We start from the raw sequence: 17895 nt of genomic DNA, 5'->3' as shown, positions 1-17895 counted from the left end.
GTTGGTATCCACCATAAATGATATCATTATGATTCTTACAAGCGAGATGAACATCCGGCCGAATGTGGCGACATTGTCTTGGCCGCCGAGATTTCGACTGTAACGAGTGGTTCACGGTGTTGCCGAACGTGCGAACCAGAAGTTTTTCTCAACATAAATGTGCTACGCATAATATGTACAATGATCATTGTTTCGGGTCAATTGACCACGTTGTATTGGATTCTCGGCGTTTGCCCAAAAGGTCGATTATTTCACGGACTTTTGGCAACCATGCCTCATCTTTATCAGAGTACGGAAGATCTTCGGTCAGGCCTTTTCCTAGTCAGGTAATTTAAAAGAGGAAGTGCATGGAAGCTACGAAAAGATCTGCACCGGTAGGTTTGATAGTGTTTCGAACAATGCTAAGCGCGGCAACGGGCATTTTTAGGAAAACGTGGGTGTGATAATGATAAGATATAGTAGCTTAAACAAGCGAAAATGATGATTATTGAATAATTCTATTAGAGTAACAGGGCCTATCTCACTATCTCGGTGGAGCAGAAGCCCGATAGCTCATTTAGGCTCCGCTCTAGATACAGATATCAAACTTGTATCCAGATCTAGATTATTAAGGATGTGGAGCAAGTTTGAATCGGTATGCCGGTAGTCCTTATTCCTAATGACTAGTGGGTTGTATGTACCTCTAAGGTAGATAGTAGATGCAGCATCTACAGAGACAATTGAGGGCTGTCTGGTACAGATGTAGCAGAGCATCGCAGCGTGCCTTTCACGACGGAAGACGGAATCCGAACAACACAATGAAGTTCTGGAAGGCATCTAGGATGAACTATCAAGGTCTCCACCGGCTTCACGAGTCTACACCGAAGCGCACCGGGCCGGGGGACCGGCAGCATACCGGTGGAACCGACCGGGTAGAAATTAGATAGTGCATGTGAGCAGCGGTACCGACTGGAGAATCTCCCATCATATTCCGCAACACGGCGTCTTTATTGGCACAAACCAGCCGCTAACTGCGTGCCGAGTCCTTCCCCAGGAGAGCGATTCTTCCATCGCCTCTTCCCCCGGAGTCCGGCCCCCACTGGAGAGTGAACCGACCTGAGTCGAAAAATAGTAAATCCGGAGTAGCGATGCGGGGAGAAGGGTATCAAACGACAAGCCCTAAGGTGGTATACGCCTCGCCTCCACCCCTTGCGCAGAAAAATCCGCAACAAGTAAGACAAACGATATTTGATTCGCATTGTGTTTGTTCCTATTTTCCCCTTGATATCGATGCAACGCTCCGGTGACGTACCTTCTCGGCCAGCCCGGATCCGGCATGCTTTCCTGCCTACCTAGATGGCAGCACTCAAGGTCTCGCCACCGAAATCAATACTACACTCGAATTGGGCATGGATTTTTTTCCTACTACCCCGGTCAACTCCAGGCAGCCAAGCGCCTTCCAAGAAGTACCAGTTACATAACATATCAATTACATAATAGTAAATGGAAGGAAGTCCCTTCCCCAGACCGAGTCCAGGTGGCCATGCGGAGGTTGTCTCACTCCACGGTTCTAACCTCACTAACCGTAGAGAGGCAACCGGTGACGTACAGACGTGGAGAAATTCTCTTTCTTCCTATCGTCGGGAAACCGAGGTGGTAAAATCCGTACGTTATGAAAATCACTCATTGGCCTCCCGGTGTGGAGGAGATTTTCCGCCAGACGCCGCTGTTATCAGCAGTGCCGAACAGGAGGTGTTCTGTCACGGCCCATCGGCACCACTTTTCTGCAAGGAAGGTATCCCAGTGAGCCAATGCGAGACTCGAATTGTCCTGCGTCTCGGCGGGTGTTCCACATTCAGCCGTGGGACTCTAGGCACGGTGGCACACAGCCTCGCCGAACGTTGTTCTGTAATCATTCTAGCCTTCCTTCCGTATTCGTTCATCTTAGGCGGTCGTGAACGATACTCCTCCGGACATTCCAACGAGACAAGAAACCAGGGGGGGACGGAATGCGGCAAAGAACCGCGAGATCTGCACTGTGAGATCATCGTCACGGATTTAGGGCAAAAATTTAGCCCTTTCGGGCGTGAGAATAAGAGTTTTAAGGTGTGCCGCAAGTGCTGACTCAGCATGATTGACCAATAAGATTCTGGTGCAGAAAATTCTGGATGGAGTCCGAGGCAAAAGTTAAACCTAAAACCCTAATTATGGAGAATATCGAAAAGAAGGAAAAGAGAAAAAAATTATTAACGGAACATAACCGCTCGGTTGGGGATTTGAGTCTATTTGTTAGTTATATCCGACTCCAACCGCCTCCCCAGTGGACCTAGCTGCTCCTAAAATACTGCGGCGCGCCGTTGTTTTTCTGTTCTTTCTCCTTACGATCTCTTTTGCGACTCATCCATCACCATCGACAATATGACTGTACACAGAGACGCCGAGTCGCCTGCCATTCAGAATGGCCCCAACTATGATGACCATTATGCCGACGTGGAGAAGAAGGAATACAGTGAGGATGTACCAGCAAACGACCCATTCGGCAACGAGGAAGAAGGAGAAGTCAAGTATCGTGTTATGGGTTGGTGGTAAGCTTCCAATGCTCGTGCAAAAAAGAGTGCCGTTGTGCTTCAATGGCGCTGTGCTTCCAATACGGTGGCTAATTCGAGCAATTTGACTACAGGCAATGTGGAATGTGTAAGCAGTCCTACGGTCAGCTCCTGAATTATACTTCTGAGCATGCTGTCTAATCCGCCCATGTAGTGATGATCGCAGAGAATATGTCCCTAGGCATTCTTTCTCTTCCGTCCGCGATGGCAACGCTAGGACTTGTTCCGTAGGTGTCACTTCACACCATAACTCAAATAGCAACAGAAAGACTGACAATCGATTCAGCGGAGTTATTATTCTTGTCGGAATGTCCGGCGTATCATGGTACACAGGTTATGTTATCGGACAGTTTAAGCTTCGCTTCCCTCAAACACACAGTATGGGTGACGCCGGAGAGCTTATTTTGGGTCGCTTTGGACGGGAAATGATGGGTATTGGCCAACTACTCTTGTTGATCTTCCTGATGGCTAGCCATATCCTTACGTTCTCGGTGCTATTCAACACCATCACCGGTCACGGAACCTGCACTATTGTTTTCGCCGTCATTGGAATGGTAGTAAGCTTCATCGGCGCCCTTCCACGTACCATGAACAAGGTGTACTATATGTCCATCGTCTGTCAGTACTTCCACTATCTGGGCATCTTCTGGACCGTTACTGACAGCCCTTCCAGCTTGTATCAGTATCATCGCAGCAACCTTTATCACCATGATTTCCATTGGAGTCCAGGCCCCCGATCATGTCCAGGTTGATGCAACCAGGGACGTTAGTTTCCAGGATGCATTCTTGGCCGTGTGCAACATTATCTTTGCCTACAGTATGACTTGACCACCTCTCTGACACGTCGTACAGCTTCTCCTAACATCGTCACAGTCACTCATGTTGCGTTCTTCGGACTCATCTCCGAGATGAGAGACCCTCGGGAATTCCCTAAGTCGTTGACCATGCTTCAAGTGGTGGACACGTCCATGTATGTCGTCACAGCGATCGTCGCCTATCGTTATGCGGGCCCAGATGTGGCATCCCCCGCCCTTTCGTCTGCAGGACCTGTCATGAAGAAGGTCGCTTACGGCATTGCTATGCCCACTGTGCGTTTAGTCCTGGCTCTCTCCCCGGTTCAACGTCCTAACTGCTTCATAGGTCGTCATTGCTGGTGTTATCTACGGCCACGTTGCCTGCAAATACATCTATGTTCGCGTTTTCCGTGGCTCTGACCACATGCACCAGAAGAGCATTCTTGCTGTTGGAACCTGGGTTGGCATTGCGCTCGCCCTGTGGGTGATCGCATGGGTCATTGCCGAGTCCATTCCCGTCTTCAACGACCTTCTGAGTTTGATTGTATGTGTTCTTACTCCCATGTTCACTGTCTATTGCTAATTCATCCCCAACAGAGTGCTCTCTTCGGTAGTTGGTTCAGTTATGGATTCCCAGCCATTTTCTGGTTGATCATGAACAAGGGAGTCTGGTTCTCTTCTCCCCGGAAGATTCTCCTGACCATCGTCAACCTGATCATCCTCGGCATCGCCTGCGCCATTGTATGTGTTCACCCTCTTCACCTTTTCTCACTATGATACTAACCTTTCTGCAGTGCGGTTTGGGACTCTACGTCTCGGGTAAATCGATCCACGAGAACTCCTCTTCTTCTAGCTGGACCTGCGCCAACAACGCCATCTAATCGTCGTCTACGGCATCCTCCACCCACACAATACACACATACCGTGTCAATGACTTCCTACGAGAAGGTCTTGGGAAGGACATGTTAGAAACAGTCATTTCGATTATAGCGGGCCTATAGTTTTGGGACTTGGCCATCGCCCAGTCACCAGATTCAAGGCTGTTCTAATGGTTACTATATATATTAGCATCTTGATCGGCATCTTAGAAGCCGGCAAGGAATCTGTACTGTACATAGAATATTTAGAGAGCTTCACTTTTTGCATATGACATGAAGTCAAATGAACATAAATTCTTCGCATTCGATCATGGTCGGTATGCATTATGTGGTTGTCACTGATCACCTTCATTTAGCAGCTTGTAGCGATAGAACTCCTTCTTACTATTACTCATATATTATGCTCGATGCTTGTCTATGTGGAGACTATTCGTTTTTAGGGCATGCTTGAGAGACGACGAATCGCGACCGTGGTGGACTGATGCTGGAGGGTCACCCGGGTCTGTATAATTGCCTTCTTTTGCCGGAATAAGCGTGCCCTGATACCGTAAAATGCAGAGTAAGCCTCGTTGTACTGGATTATTGAGTAAACTGCTAGATATGCCTATGAAAAAGATCATGCTACATTACGCTGCCTTATCGGTGCGTCAAGATATATATCTCCAGAGGGCCCAACTTCCGAGATAATAAATACATCGCATCATCCACAGGATAATTATCGCTCACAGATCGCCATCTGATTCCATTTTGACTCGGTATACATGGGTATTGACACCCTTTTCTCAAATATCTGAACGGAAAGGGATTTCGAGGGTTATGAAAACTTTTCTGATTGTCCTAAAACTCTTCGGTATACATACTAGCTAGCAGGGAGCACTATAGCCGAAGCACCAATTTTCCAACCTGTTTACCTTGCCAAATATATTCAATCGCCTCATCGGCCTTTTCAAACGGGTAAACTGAGTCAATAATATCATCGAACTGGATTTGTGTGGCGGACAGCGCTGCGCAAAGATCGTCTTGGTCTTGCTTAGAACCAGCGTTGATTCCCCTATAGTGAGCATTAGCCACTGCTCAACCGTGATCCTGGTATGAATGAAGTCTCACCTTAGGATGACCCTCCTGTCAATGAGAACGGAGAGTAGTTCTGCGAATTCACTGGTATTCTGCTTGCTGAGATATCCCACCTGGCTAACTATCCCGCCACGACGTGTACATTTCATGCTCTTTACCAGCGTGGAGGATCCACCAACTTCGACAACGATATCAACACCGGCTCCTTCAGTCAACTTCAGAACTTCCTCATGCCACTCGGGGTTCTTGGAATAGTTCACAGTCAACAGCGGGGGGGTAGGGAACTGCTCCTTCATTTTCTGAAGCTTTGCGTCGCTCGAGGAGGTCATGATCACCTTCAGGCCTGCAGCTCTCGCCAACTTGAGCGCGAACATGGCCACGCCGCCAGTACCTTAACGAGTCGTTAGAAAAAAAGAAAAAGGAAAAAGGAAAACATGCCTAGCTCTCAGTTGCAGAAGACAGACCTTGAATCAGAACGGTTTGACCAATTTCCATATCCTTCAGCGCCGCCCACGCGGTCACTCCAGCGCAAGGAATAAGACTAGCTTGGACCCAGTTGAGGTACATGGGCAGCTTGCATAGCTTGTGCTCATCGAACACGATGTAATCTGCTAGTACTCCATCCTCATCGGCCGCTAACCAAGACCGAGTCGATTCCCGTCCAGTGATGTTCTCCGTATCCACGATCGGGGCTGCCCGATCCCCAATCGCCAGGTTCTTCACCCTCTCGCCGACAGCGACCACCTCACCTGCCGCATCATTGCAGGGGATACCATGGGGTACTACCGGCCAAGGGTTGCCGCCGTTTGCAATGTTGGCGTCTCTGTAATTGAGCGACACGGCATGGACCTTGATCAAGACTCCCGAGGGGGATAGGGGAGGGATTGCTTCGGTGACTAGCTTCACCTTGGGGGTCCCAGGAGTGTGATCATCCGTTCGACGAAAAGCCTGGCGGGATGTAGGTTGTGGTTGAGTCATGATTGTTTGTGTTCCGGTGGGATATTCTTTTGGTTGTTGAGTATTGGCTTCGTAATATGTGAAGGTAGAAGCAGGTATCCCATTTATTTATCAGTGGCACAAACATCCATGACGACAATTACCCCACTAACTGTGCGGGGAAACCAATATCAAGAAGTTGACATGGTAAAGTTGAACGTATACTTGGCTCTATAGCCTATACTCCTCCTCCCACCGGATGTTGTGCTCTCATAATCTTCACCAAATTGGGGCTAGTGATCCCGAGTGTATTATCAATTCAGGTTCTTCTTCCTCCGACCACATCGGCTGAGAACCCGAGACCTTTTCACCTTCTAGAGATATTGATTCGTTCATACAAGCAAATTTCTGTTAGCGAAGGAGCTCACTTTACCTTCCAATCTCAGTCACTGGGGTCTGCAGCGGGAGTAGCACCTATTCTAAGTGTGTCAGTTCAGGGTTAGTCTCGGTACAAGGATCGGCAATTTTGTAGGTTGAAGGTGAAAGGTTCCTCTGTGTTGATGCAGGGAAACCGAGGGTTTGGGAGGCATGCTTTTCACAGATCACTAAGCACAGGTGTGTTCTGCTACTCCTACGCGGCGCGGTTCAACTAAAGGTATGGCACATTTTATGGTACTAAACGGTTTCAATTCAACATGATCACGACTAGTTCTGCCCTCTCTTCAAAACAGGTCAACCAGCTAGATACAGTTTAAAAGTAGCTAGCAACAGCCTCTCCCAGCACATCTAAGCGCGGCATTATTCCCAAGCCTGGTGTGGTTGGCGCGGTGGCAAAGCCATCCTGGATGTCAAACGCTCCATCCGCGGTCTTCACCGTAACCATATCGCGACATTCCAGGATGCAACGCAATGATCGTTCCGGAATTGTTTGAGCCAGATGCACGATCGCAGCGAATGCGATGTCCGAGCCACACGTCTCTTGAACACTCACACTGTAGCCCGCTGCCAGGCAGATGTCCCGCTGACGGCGGCCTCTGGTCAGACCACCCGCCTTGGAAATCTTCAAGTCAATACCTTCCGCGGCGTCATCCGCAAGGATTTTGACGATGGACATTTCATTCGTGGCGAGTTCGTCGTAGATAATCGGAATATCTGTCTTGCGGCGGAGAGAGATACACTCACGCCAGGTGGCACAAGGGGCCTCCAACGCGAAATCGAGGCCATGGGGTAACAGCCTCAATAACCGTAGAGCGGTTTCCACCGACAATCCACCGTTGGCATCCACAATAAAGAATTCATCCGGTTGCTGATCGGCAAGAGCCGCTGTGATCCGCTTGGCGTCAGTCACAGGTTCGCCTGAGATTTTGACCGATTGCCCTTTGTATCCCTTGGCGCGATATTTGGCAACCCGTGCACGCATGTCTTCCGGCTCTCCAACATAAATTGAAGAGATCAATGGCAGTCGGGTGTTTGTGCGACCACCCAGAAGCTCGCACACGGGCAGTCCGACCGACTTGCCAAAGATATCCCAGCATGCCACGTCGATTGCTGTTTTGGCATCTTCATGTCCGAGCAGGGCATCGTCCATGGCATCATTGATACGGTCGACTCGTCGAGGGTCCAGACCGATCAGACTTGGTGCCATTGTAGCGATACCAGCCCTGACACCGCGTGCATGAGAAGCAATGTAGTTGGAGCCAAAGGGAGTGCTTTCTCCCCAGCCCTCAATGCCGGTGTCAGTGGTTATCCGGACAATGGTAGCGTCAAAGCTTCGGTATTCTCGCCCGGCAGAGAGGTAGTAGACACCCCCTGAGTAAGGGAGGTCAACTTGGAAAACATCAATCCGTGCGATTTTGAGGTCTGACATGTTCGCTGGGTTGCTGGAGCAAGTCGTGTCGGGGTAGAATGTAAAATGATACGCCTTCTCGTGCTTTAAACAAGGACAGACCAAAAGTTCAAACCTCCGGAGTAACATCTGGGGGCAAACCTAGTTGTTATTTAGTCTCGCATCTCGGGAATGAAGGCGAGGGTACCGGATGGATTGTGGCCACCCTCGGCTTGTAAAGTCAGTGGAAGGTAAACATTTCCTCTCTCGTACATATCAGACGTGTCATAAGGTGCAGTCCTACGGAATGCATACCCGAGTAAACTCGAGTTCTCATCTACTCAGGCGCAAATGGGTGTCGGGAGGATTACCGTTTCCATATTCCCATGGTGCATGGGCTGTGACTGGGTAGCTATCAAAGTTCCTGCGGGGAAGTTTAGGATAACACCTTGGCAATCTGGGAAATTGTAGCTTAGATGGGAATGCTCACCGGACTGGTTCAGTGAGGGGGAAAATAACTTCTTCCCCGCACATTGATATCTCGAGGTTCTGCGCCTGTGCTCAGTATGTGTTGCCGGTTCTGCCTTCTCTGGCAGATGATAGCCCCCGTGGGAGATCCAGCGCTCATGATTTATCTATCTCTTTATCCAATGAACATTGCTAAATTTGAAATTGTCTGCTATCTCAGCCCCACATTCCTTAACGACCTATGGAAGACGCGACATACAGCGTGAAGATCACCCCCTCAAAGGAGGTAAAACGGACTCCGATACTGGCTCAAGAAAAATGGCTCACTGTGTACGCTGCTTCTTGGCAAGGTCAACAGCATAAGCTGCGTATGACTGATTATATTCAGACCGTGTGTAGCCATTTATCATTTTCGTTCATCGTCCCCGCCATCCCATCAACCAGATCCTCAATAGAAGGTGTTGGAAACGCTTGCGCAAGCAATATATTTCCCATTGCAATATCCATCCACAGATGTCGATGCTAAATAGGGAAGATGACGTGATGTGATTCTTGTAGGGAGTGGCTATCATTGGGGCGAGGTCTTCAGATACGGAAGAATCAGAGAACCTGATTGCAAGCTCACACAGCCACAGTATCTTATGCTGTTATGTTTGACCTTTTGGGCATAGACCATACAGAAACACAAGGGATGACCACTGTCGACTCAGTATAAAATCAGGAAACACAGGTAGATCGTTGGCCGTGGTCCCCATACTTACTTTGTGTGACAGAGAGGCCAAAGACCCGAAGGAATAGTACCCTTGCCAGATACTGGGGCAAATATAAAGATTTTTATATTAATTTTATGTACATTGTAGGGTGTGTATCCACGAACAAGGTAAGAAAACGTGGTAACACGGTACAGGTGACGCTATGATTAATTAAGAACAAGCCATGTTTCAGATGACGAATTTCTATACCCATGTGTCTTCTATGAACATCGAACTATAGCTTCCTAGAATCCGCTAAGCAAGCGAAATGTCTCCATCCCGGAGGTAGTTCCGGCAACCGGTTGGACTTATATCAACGAATACACATCGGCCAAGCCTTACGACAAGACGATCTACCATCCGTCCGGCCAACGGCAAATCTCCGATTTGGGTGCCGCTGCTGTTCACCGAACTTCGGTCTTTTCAGGGTACAGAGACTGCCCCGGACGCCGTAAGGTTCTCGGTGTTATCAAGGTTTCCGCGACTGAATAGGATATCTTGTCCGAGTCCGGCTTACTTTATGTTTTGCAAGATGTGCGTTTATGGATCGTTATCTCTTGCATTGTACTGTAAGTCCTGCAAGGTAATTGAAGGCATCGTTGACCACAAGTCATAGTCAACTATGTTAGATCGTATGTTACAGGGGGTTCGCAACTGCCGAGTACCTTGTCTCAGTTCGAAACACAGTCAAACCATGGCAGCAACCAACGCAGCCCAGGGAGTCTTTCAACTGTACTGTTGGGCAGGGCTTAACCCTACATCAGGAACGGCTGTTGCAATTGACAAGATAACATCCTCTCTTGGCAAGGGGATCGTCCCGTACCCGATTTGGTCTTTGCCTGTGCCTTGAAATTCTTCTACCGGAATCATGAACCCCTTATACAGCGCTTTGTTCCCCAGAATAGCTTTTTTCCTTCTTTGAATATGCTGCAACATAATTAGACATACAAATGAATCGCATTTACGAACTCTTCGGAGTCGGACAAACGGACCATGGCCCAGAATTTCTAGAAAGCGTTAAGCACGCTAAAGTATACTGAGCCAAAGATGAGGGTGGGTCCTATGGTAGGTAATTCTCTGATAATAGCTTCAAGGCATTACGAATCACTATCGGGCAATGCCAACCAAAGATTCCATAATGTCCCTGCAGATCTCTAGCATTCAAAGTGGGAGGGCCCATTGTTTAGAATTTTAATCGTATACATTTCACTTGGCGTTAAATATCAGCCAATGTTCATGTAGACAGTGGTGTTTTTGGTGGGCGATATTATCAACCAAGAGGGAGATGTGAACGGTGATCACCTCCCCATGTCTCTACTAAGACGCTAATATATTCATGTCTCAGGTAACCACTGAGTTTACGACATAGGGATCTCTAGAGGCATTATCTCTAGCAGAATTTCAGTCACAAAAGGGAGGTTAGCAATTGAACAGATCAAACAGGTCTATCTCAAGGCTATTAAAAAAAAAAAAAAAGTATATACCGGACGACATGTTAAGAAGTCCAAAAAAAAAAAGGACCCTTTGGATCTTTTCGGCGGATCGTCGGAGAATTTACCGCAACGATGGCCCCTCTTTCAAACGAGTCAGTAAAATAGAATTTGGTCAGTTTTCCGATTAAACCCTTAATCAAGTTGCGGCTAACACAAATGAATGGTTCCTCAACACTTGTAAAATGCAATATAGATCCGTATCCGATGCTGCCGTGTGTGTGTGTGGAGCCAAACGGGGGTTGCCCCGAACGGTAGGCTTAACGCGCTTCAACCCTACATGTATACCATTACCCATATAGATCACATCAGCAGTGGGGCTCATATCCTTGTCCTTGTCTAGTTAAGCCACTGTCAGACTAACCTTGATTGCCTGGAGTCGGACAAAGCTGTCAATGATTTGACTGAAACGCACCAGCAGCGATCTAGCTTTGAGACACCTATACATCTGCCGCATCACCTGGCTTGCGCTACACGGAAGGAGCTAATAGTGCCCGTTGACCTATTGCATGCTCTATAATGTACCAATAACATACGAAGAAGAGAAATTGAATCCGGTGCCCCCGCTTGGATCCTCTGTGGGGGCGAGGGGATAGTGGCACCGCTTACGAAGAACTGGAGAATACAGACTCTACTGTTCCTCAGACAGTAAAAGAACAGGATGCAAAGGTGGCAGTGTCCATGGATCGTCATGAACAAGATTAATTGCCCACCTCCATCATATGATGAGCCTCTTCTTCACCAAACAGATAATGATCTTCGAGGTCTACCAACATATAAAGGGCAGGGCATGTCCGAGATGTTTGAGGTACTAAATCAGTCCATTCTATAAGTCATTCGCTCATTTTTCATAGAATAGCTGGTATATTCCAAAATGCTTGCCAAATTTTCCCTCCTTTCTCTTCTCCTCACCTCTACTGCCTGTGCCGCCGGCGGCCAGGGTCTGTCCTACGACAACATTGACAAGTCGGCCACCCCCGGCGCCAAAGCGCTTCTGAAACACATCCAGTCACAGTATGGATCGCATTACATTTCCGGACAGCAGGATGCAGGCAGCTGGGACTGGGTCAAGCAGAACATTGGAGTGGCCCCTGCGATTCTGGGTAGCGACTTCATGTATTACTCGCCTTCGGCGGTTGCTCATGGCAGCAAGTCCCACGCCGTCGAGGATGTGATCCAGCACGCAGATCGTAACGGAATCAACGCCCTGGTCTGGCATTGGTACGCTCCGACTTGTCTGCTCGACAACGCCGAACAGCCGTGGTACAATGGATTCTACACCAAGGCCACCTGCTTCAACGTTGCCGATGCCGTCAACGACCGTCGAAACGGAACCAACTATCGCCTCCTGCTGCGTGATATCGATGCCATCGCCGCCCAGATCAAGCGCCTTGATCAGGCCAATGTTCCGATTCTCTTCCGCCCGCTCCACGAGCCCGAGGGTGGATGGTTCTGGTGGGGTGCCCAGGGTCCTGCCCCGTTCAAGAAGCTCTGGGATATGATCTACGACCGCATCACTCGCTTCCACAACCTCCACAACGTGGTCTGGGTATGCAACACCGCCGAGGCTGACTGGTATCCCGGAAACGATAAGTGTGACATCGCCACCGTCGACCACTACGCCAATGCTGGTGACCATGGCGTTCTCGCAGACAAATACAAGAAGCTCCAGGCCGTCACCAACAACGAGAGAGTTTTGGCTCTGGCAGAAGTCGGTCCCGTTCCCGATCCCACCGTTCAGGCTCGCGATAAGGTCAACTGGGCTTACTGGATGGTGTGGAACGATGAATTCATCAAGGACGGCAAGCAGAACTCCAGACAGTTCCTACAGAACGTGTACAACAACACCAGGGTTGTTACGCTCGATGGTGGCTCCAAGCTTGCCTGGAACAATGCTTAAACTGGCCTAGCAGTCGATAGCGAGGGCATTTCATTCCATTCGACGTCCATGGGCTGGTATGTTCCTCAGTGTTGTCCCCGCGACAAAACCGACTGTCAAGTTATAACGTGACTTGTCCAACCCTTCATCTGTTTCTTTTAGTCATTCTGTCCTCTGCGAGAGTGGCAGGGTCTAATCTTTTACTTTCTTCTACTGGGCGCGCAGGCCTTACATCAATTAAACTCGAGTATCTTTCATTTGGGAAATTAACTGTAGCACTGTAGCAGAGCCCGTAGTTCTTTTCTTTGATAAAGTAGTAGCCTGGGAGTATTATAAGGATCGATTATCCCAATTTATGTGATTAGATATAGTTTCCGGATGCGAAAAGCAAATTCACTTGCCCAACGTAGCTGCACATCCTATCAGATCTTCAAGAATTGAACCAGTGCCCTCAGCAAGGTATTTGGCCCAAGTGTAGCCTCAAGTTCATCCAGCATTCTCCAAAGTGTTTCGTAAAGCTCCGTGATGATACGTTTGGTGTACTCTAGACTCCCGGCAGCCTCCATCTCGGAGAGTATGTACGAGCGTATTTCCTGGGACATACCAGCCCTGTCCCCACCAAACATCAACCCGCGAATTCTGTCTGCAGTTGGACTATTATTCAACGTATGGATTAAGATCAATGAGAACTTTCCCTCTGATAGATCATCGCAGAAGCCCTTTTTTGCCGCATACTATGTCATAGTTAGCAGATGCTATATCGATGGCCTATGCAGTACTAAATGTAATGTTGAAAGCGTCTGGTCAAGACAGAGCGCTACATTGCGAACGTACCTCGTCAGATACCAGGTTTTGATAATCATCACGTATCTGGTAGTATCTCCCTAGAAGGGTAATAAAATGAAGCAATGTGTTCTTTTTCTCGAGAGACATTGACACTGACGCTTCTGCGGCCATCATCCGTAGAACTAGCCGAAAGAAGCCAGCGGTCTTGTTGTCGATCATAATAATGTAGTCATTCATTGAAGGGCATGTCCTGTGGAATTTCCAGTGAAGTTCGAGCGCTTGGCCCGAAAAGAGGTTATCCAGTTCGTCTATAGATATAACCTAGTTAGGGATCTAGTCAATCGACAACGTACAGTCAGGGGCATGTACTGACCATACAAGGCTTTCCTGCATGCGTTCGCATTCTTCAGCTCCTCACAGAGGAAAAATGCCTTAGCGCCAGTATACGACACACAATTGACCGTCTGGCCAACACCGTACATGACATGGGCCGCTGGCATTCCGCGTCGTTTTGACGAGTCATCTTGAATGTCATCCAGCCTGATGCGTTGAGTGAGCTTGTCAAATGGAAGCTCCGATAACTAGTTGCAGGAGAGATGACCTACATTAGAGAGCTATGGAAAAGTATTGTCGAGCAGGTTTTGATGATCTCAGTTGATCCCGCCGGTACCTTGAACCAGGTCTGCAGTGTATCAGCCAGTTTGGCCACCGTTCCTTTACCAGGGAGAGAGCTAATGTAGTTATACGGGTCCATGCATAACTGTTCACCTCATTAGTAGGCGCAAAAGCAACATTACTCAAGGTGACAAACGTTTTGTGCATCAGCTTTCTGGAATTTGTCGGTAATACCGATTTCCATACCCGAGAACCCAAGCCCGTCAACAGAGACATGAGAACTCGCCGTTGTCATGCTCGTTAAGCTACTATCGGAGCCAGAAACATGGCTTTCAGACACAGCGTCTAGCTCCACTGTTGATGTACTGTGACCGTTCAACGCGAGCGGTGCTGGATAGCCCTGAAGACACCCGAGACAAGAATCTGGATTTCTGACAAGTCTGGCGCGGTCTTCGGCGGTTGTTGTGAAATCTGTGCGAAAATATCGCTCCGAGTGGGACATCCAATAGTTAAATCCTCCAGCGGCAGTCATGACTGTGAAGACATATCCTACTAGACTAGGAGATCTAGTCAAGTTAGAGTTTTGCCAGGCGTGAAATTCTTCGAGCGCCCGCTCTTCGAGCTCTGAGATCTCTCGCTTAAGGATGTTCGCAGCCTCATCCTCATTGTAGCCGTAACCGGACATAAGCAATGCCATCGCATTACCAATCGTGTCCATATTGCCTGCTGAGCTATGTTCCTCAAATTCCTTGGGAAAGCTGTAAAGGTCGTTTAACAGTGAACTACTCAGTAGGATTTTGTCGACGAAATAAGACACAGAGTCTATCTCCTGTGGAGAAACCCGCTGGCCCTTGGTAAGGCTTATGATACTTGCCATGAACCTAAATCACAAGAATACTCATTAGCCTGGCACATACAGCAAAAATACATGCTTAGATGACGGGCGGTACCTCATTCCTGAATGATTGATTTTGAATATTTTATACTGATCAAAAGACATAGTTTTGTCGACATGAGCAGTTTGCACGGAGAAACACTCTTTCAATTTCGTTTGAATTGTGCTCAGGTCCCATATATCAAAGAAACTGCTGAGTGTCGCCAAGGCATCGGGAACAAAGCTGCATTCAGATGTTGCAAATTTCCCTGCACTCACAGCAGCCAACACGTCTGCAAGAATCATATCATGCTCTTGGGTGTTGGTAGCAAGGAAACCGATGGGGGAATAGATAACTTACAGAGTGCTTGTCAAGCGTGTCGGTAATATCTGCCTCTACATAAGCACGGAACTATGGCCCCAGCGAGCTGCACACCTACCGTCCAAGTAACAGATCAGCTCTGCCAATTCCACCACGGATGGTATCAAATGTGGTGGACATTCTGGCAACATCCACGAGACAACGTGGCCACAGGAAGTCAATGTACCATTGCGAATCAATAACTTGGAATCGATTCCAAGCCTTGCTGGCAATGTCTCCTTTGCTTTCTCTCCTGCCAGTCTAATTTGATCGGAGAACTTTGAGACACGAACCGGGAGAGTACTGTAGAAGCGGTCTGGCGCAGGTCCAATTGTTTCTACTGGTTCGGAAAATTGGAATGGATAGCCTTGATAGGTACTCATTGCAGCTGTTTTCTTTACGAGCAGAAATCTCTCCGACGATAGGCTATGGAAAGAAGGGCAAGGTGGTCGAAAACGAAAGGAATAGCAATTAGGCAAACAGGAGCTCGCATTTATATCCACCATAAACTTTGCCGTGCTTCCGCTCTATGTCTGGCCTAATGGCTGTCCAGTAAGCTAGTGCTGAAAAAGCAATTATCGAGGGCTTGAGTACCAGACTTTCCCAGGGGTAATAGTAAATACTGATCTAGTGATCGTCGTCTTTCAAAGCGGAAGGTATGTGGGGCGCATGAGGAAATTAATAATCATTCTAGGTCACATACATGTCTCCGTATTGAGATCCCTATTGACGAAGCTCTCGAAAGACCGACATACTATATAGCCATCACTTCTAGCCGCCTAGGCTGCCTAGTTCGCACTGTTTCTCTGGGTCGTGGAAACTTGATCTATCATCCGCCACTGGCAATAGCATGAACGCCACGCGACCTTTTTTCTTTTTTCTTTTTTTCTTGTCTTGTTTGCGGGGGACTGATTGGCCTTGGCAGTTTCTCAACGAGGTTTCTATCAGATAATGGATAATTCGACCAGACACCTTCTTTCCAAACTAGCTCAAGTCCTGGGAATTGTTCGTATCCGCACCATAGAATTTACTGTTAAATGCCCCTAAATACATAGAATAATTGAATATGTAATATATTCCTGTAGAATGCTTCAGATTCTGATTACTGCTGGTCTGCCTAGAGATTTTACTATAAATTTGAAGCGCGTGCTAACCTGGTTGCTTAGAACGGGGGTGTACTGCGATTGAGTCTTATTGAGAAACCTCTATTCTCGAGATATTTGCCAATATACTCTGTATATTAACCGGCGTTTCTGATGTTTGACGCAATGTGGCTCAAAGGTTTATCACGACTAGCGTGATGCTATTTGCTGTAGGCCCAATGCTTATAGATCACTTCCAGCTTATGCAGCCCCTGGGAATTATTTATGTGAATATCACTCGGGGGTTGCCTTGTGCAATTGTAGGCAACCGATTATAGGAGACCTTCGGGTTTTATACGGTGCATCGTGAGATTCTGGTTGAAAGAGGACTTCACAGTATATCACTGGTCTGTGGCCGTATAGGCAAAACGGGAAAGGAGGAAGATGAAAGACAGATGTCATAGAAGAGACTCATAACTTTGGCCCCTAGCGCTGCAGGAAGCATAGGAGACACCATTTATGCAGATCGCCAATAGTCCAATATTAGCCCTGTTCATCTGTGCTTTGATCTAATAGCGCAGGGTGGAGGTACGGCTACTCACCAAGTTGGTGTCTGACGCGACGTATATAAACTGCTTTCGTTTCGCATCTGCATAGCATCACTTTTGTCTCTAGATCCCAACAGTTCTATTACTCATTACAAACCCAAATCACACAGAAACTCTCATCATGCGTCTCGCTCCAATCACTGTCGGTCTTGCAGCATGTGCCAATCTGGTGTCTGGTATGGCTTTCACGGCTCCTGCCCGATGCTTGACGATGAAAGACACGGCTGAGAAACTGGACGTTAATCGTTGGATTGATCTGTGGCTGGAAACTACCTGCAAACGCTGTCAGTCGCCCAAGCTGTCGGATTATCGAACTTTGCGGGAAAGCCACGTCGCTCCCTTTGTGAAGGATTGCTCTGACTCTATGGGCACTTCTCACCTTTCCTCCAACTACCTTGCCCTCGCTGATAGCCTCTTGGACCTGGCCAAAAGCAAATGCGAGGTAACCGACGAAACCGACTTGTGCGAGGATCCTGATCAATTGAAGACAGTAGCCAAGTGCGTTCAAAGCAACGCCTGGTCTTTCGTCCTGGGCAACGTCGGTAATTTCCTGTCCATCCTGTTGGCAGACCCCTGCGGCAGACAAATGGACTTCATTGCAAACCCGGACACTCTGGACCGCACCATTCGTTCCCACTTGGCCAACTACGAGAAAACTTGCCCAAAGAGTAAGTAGGCCATTCCAACCGTCGTTCTGAAATCGTATAGGCCAACTAACCTGTCCTTTTGTTGGAACAGATAGCAAATCGCTCGGCCAGTGAAAATCCCGAATCAAACTGTGCTTCATTCCAATTTGAGCAGCCGTGTTTACCTTCCTTCAACTTCCCCTTGTGCGTGGTTTAGTTTTCTCGGGGCTCCGTGTACTTGCCCGGCTCTGCAACTTGACTT

General features: G+C 48.1%; 8 protein-coding genes across 8 annotated transcripts; 4 read left to right on the top strand and 4 right to left on the bottom strand.

The window, feature by feature from the left end:
• Positions 1–2250: 2250 nt before the first annotated feature.
• On the top strand, positions 2251–4400 carry F9C07_1832588 (transmembrane amino acid transporter protein-domain-containing protein). Its single transcript, XM_041294797.2, has 9 exons — positions 2251–2564; positions 2660–2673; positions 2740–2812; positions 2872–3203; positions 3259–3402; positions 3459–3673; positions 3726–3923; positions 3977–4120; positions 4174–4400. Exons 1-9 carry the CDS (start codon positions 2398–2400, stop codon positions 4258–4260), a joined length of 1374 nt encoding a protein of 457 aa, XP_041149833.1. The 5' UTR covers positions 2251–2397; the 3' UTR covers positions 4261–4400.
• Positions 4401–4630: 230 nt separating this feature from the next.
• F9C07_2280458 (uncharacterized protein) lies at positions 4631–6371 on the bottom strand. Its single transcript, XM_041294791.2, has 3 exons — positions 5796–6371; positions 5365–5722; positions 4631–5308 (listed from the first exon to the last, which is right to left on the bottom strand). Exons 1-3 carry the CDS (start codon positions 6307–6309, stop codon positions 5134–5136), a joined length of 1047 nt encoding a protein of 348 aa, XP_041149832.1. The 5' UTR covers positions 6310–6371; the 3' UTR covers positions 4631–5133.
• Positions 6372–7018: 647 nt separating this feature from the next.
• On the bottom strand, positions 7019–8134 carry F9C07_5204 (putative mandelate racemase; the record flags this gene model as incomplete). The annotated part of the gene is made up of 1 exon (XM_041287238.1): positions 7019–8134. The coding sequence occupies one exon, from the start codon at positions 8132–8134 to the stop codon at positions 7019–7021; it is 1116 nt and encodes a 371-aa protein (XP_041149831.1).
• A 1273-nt stretch (positions 8135–9407) lies between these two features.
• F9C07_5203 (uncharacterized protein) lies at positions 9408–10162 on the top strand (the record flags this gene model as incomplete). The annotated part of the gene is made up of 3 exons (XM_071511325.1): positions 9408–9440; positions 9562–9846; positions 9956–10162. 2 exons carry the CDS (start codon positions 9408–9410, stop codon positions 9802–9804), a joined length of 276 nt encoding a protein of 91 aa, XP_071366801.1. The 3' UTR covers positions 9805–9846; positions 9956–10162.
• A 645-nt stretch (positions 10163–10807) lies between these two features.
• F9C07_5202 (uncharacterized protein) lies at positions 10808–11495 on the bottom strand (the record flags this gene model as incomplete). Its single annotated transcript, XM_071511324.1, has 3 exons — positions 10808–10936; positions 11167–11231; positions 11339–11495. 3 exons carry the CDS (start codon positions 11493–11495, stop codon positions 10808–10810), a joined length of 351 nt encoding a protein of 116 aa, XP_071366800.1.
• Positions 11496–11676: 181 nt separating this feature from the next.
• F9C07_5201 (putative mannan endo-1,4-beta-mannosidase A precursor) lies at positions 11677–12702 on the top strand (the record flags this gene model as incomplete). The annotated part of the gene is made up of 1 exon (XM_041287134.1): positions 11677–12702. One exon carries the CDS (start codon positions 11677–11679, stop codon positions 12700–12702), a length of 1026 nt encoding a protein of 341 aa, XP_041149830.1.
• A 216-nt stretch (positions 12703–12918) lies between these two features.
• On the bottom strand, positions 12919–16256 carry F9C07_2143243 (isoprenoid synthase domain-containing protein). The gene is made up of 6 exons (XM_071509183.1): positions 15033–16256; positions 14279–14963; positions 14073–14227; positions 13841–14007; positions 13516–13775; positions 12919–13415 (listed from the first exon to the last, which is right to left on the bottom strand). The coding sequence occupies exons 1-6, from the start codon at positions 15260–15262 to the stop codon at positions 13104–13106; spliced, it is 1809 nt and encodes a 602-aa protein (XP_071366799.1). The 5' UTR covers positions 15263–16256; the 3' UTR covers positions 12919–13103.
• Positions 16257–17128: 872 nt separating this feature from the next.
• Positions 17129–17768, top strand: F9C07_5199 (uncharacterized protein; the record flags this gene model as incomplete). The annotated part of the gene is made up of 2 exons (XM_041287133.1): positions 17129–17675; positions 17746–17768. 2 exons carry the CDS (start codon positions 17129–17131, stop codon positions 17766–17768), a joined length of 570 nt encoding a protein of 189 aa, XP_041149828.1.
• Positions 17769–17895: the final 127 nt, after the last annotated feature.

Source organism: Aspergillus flavus, chromosome 7, assembly GCF_009017415.1.
Source record: "Aspergillus flavus chromosome 7, complete sequence".
NCBI classification, from domain to species: Eukaryota; Fungi; Ascomycota; class Eurotiomycetes; order Eurotiales; family Aspergillaceae; genus Aspergillus; species Aspergillus flavus.
The sequence above is the reverse complement of the archived record's forward strand: the minus strand, read 5'-3'. Positions and strand labels throughout refer to the sequence as shown.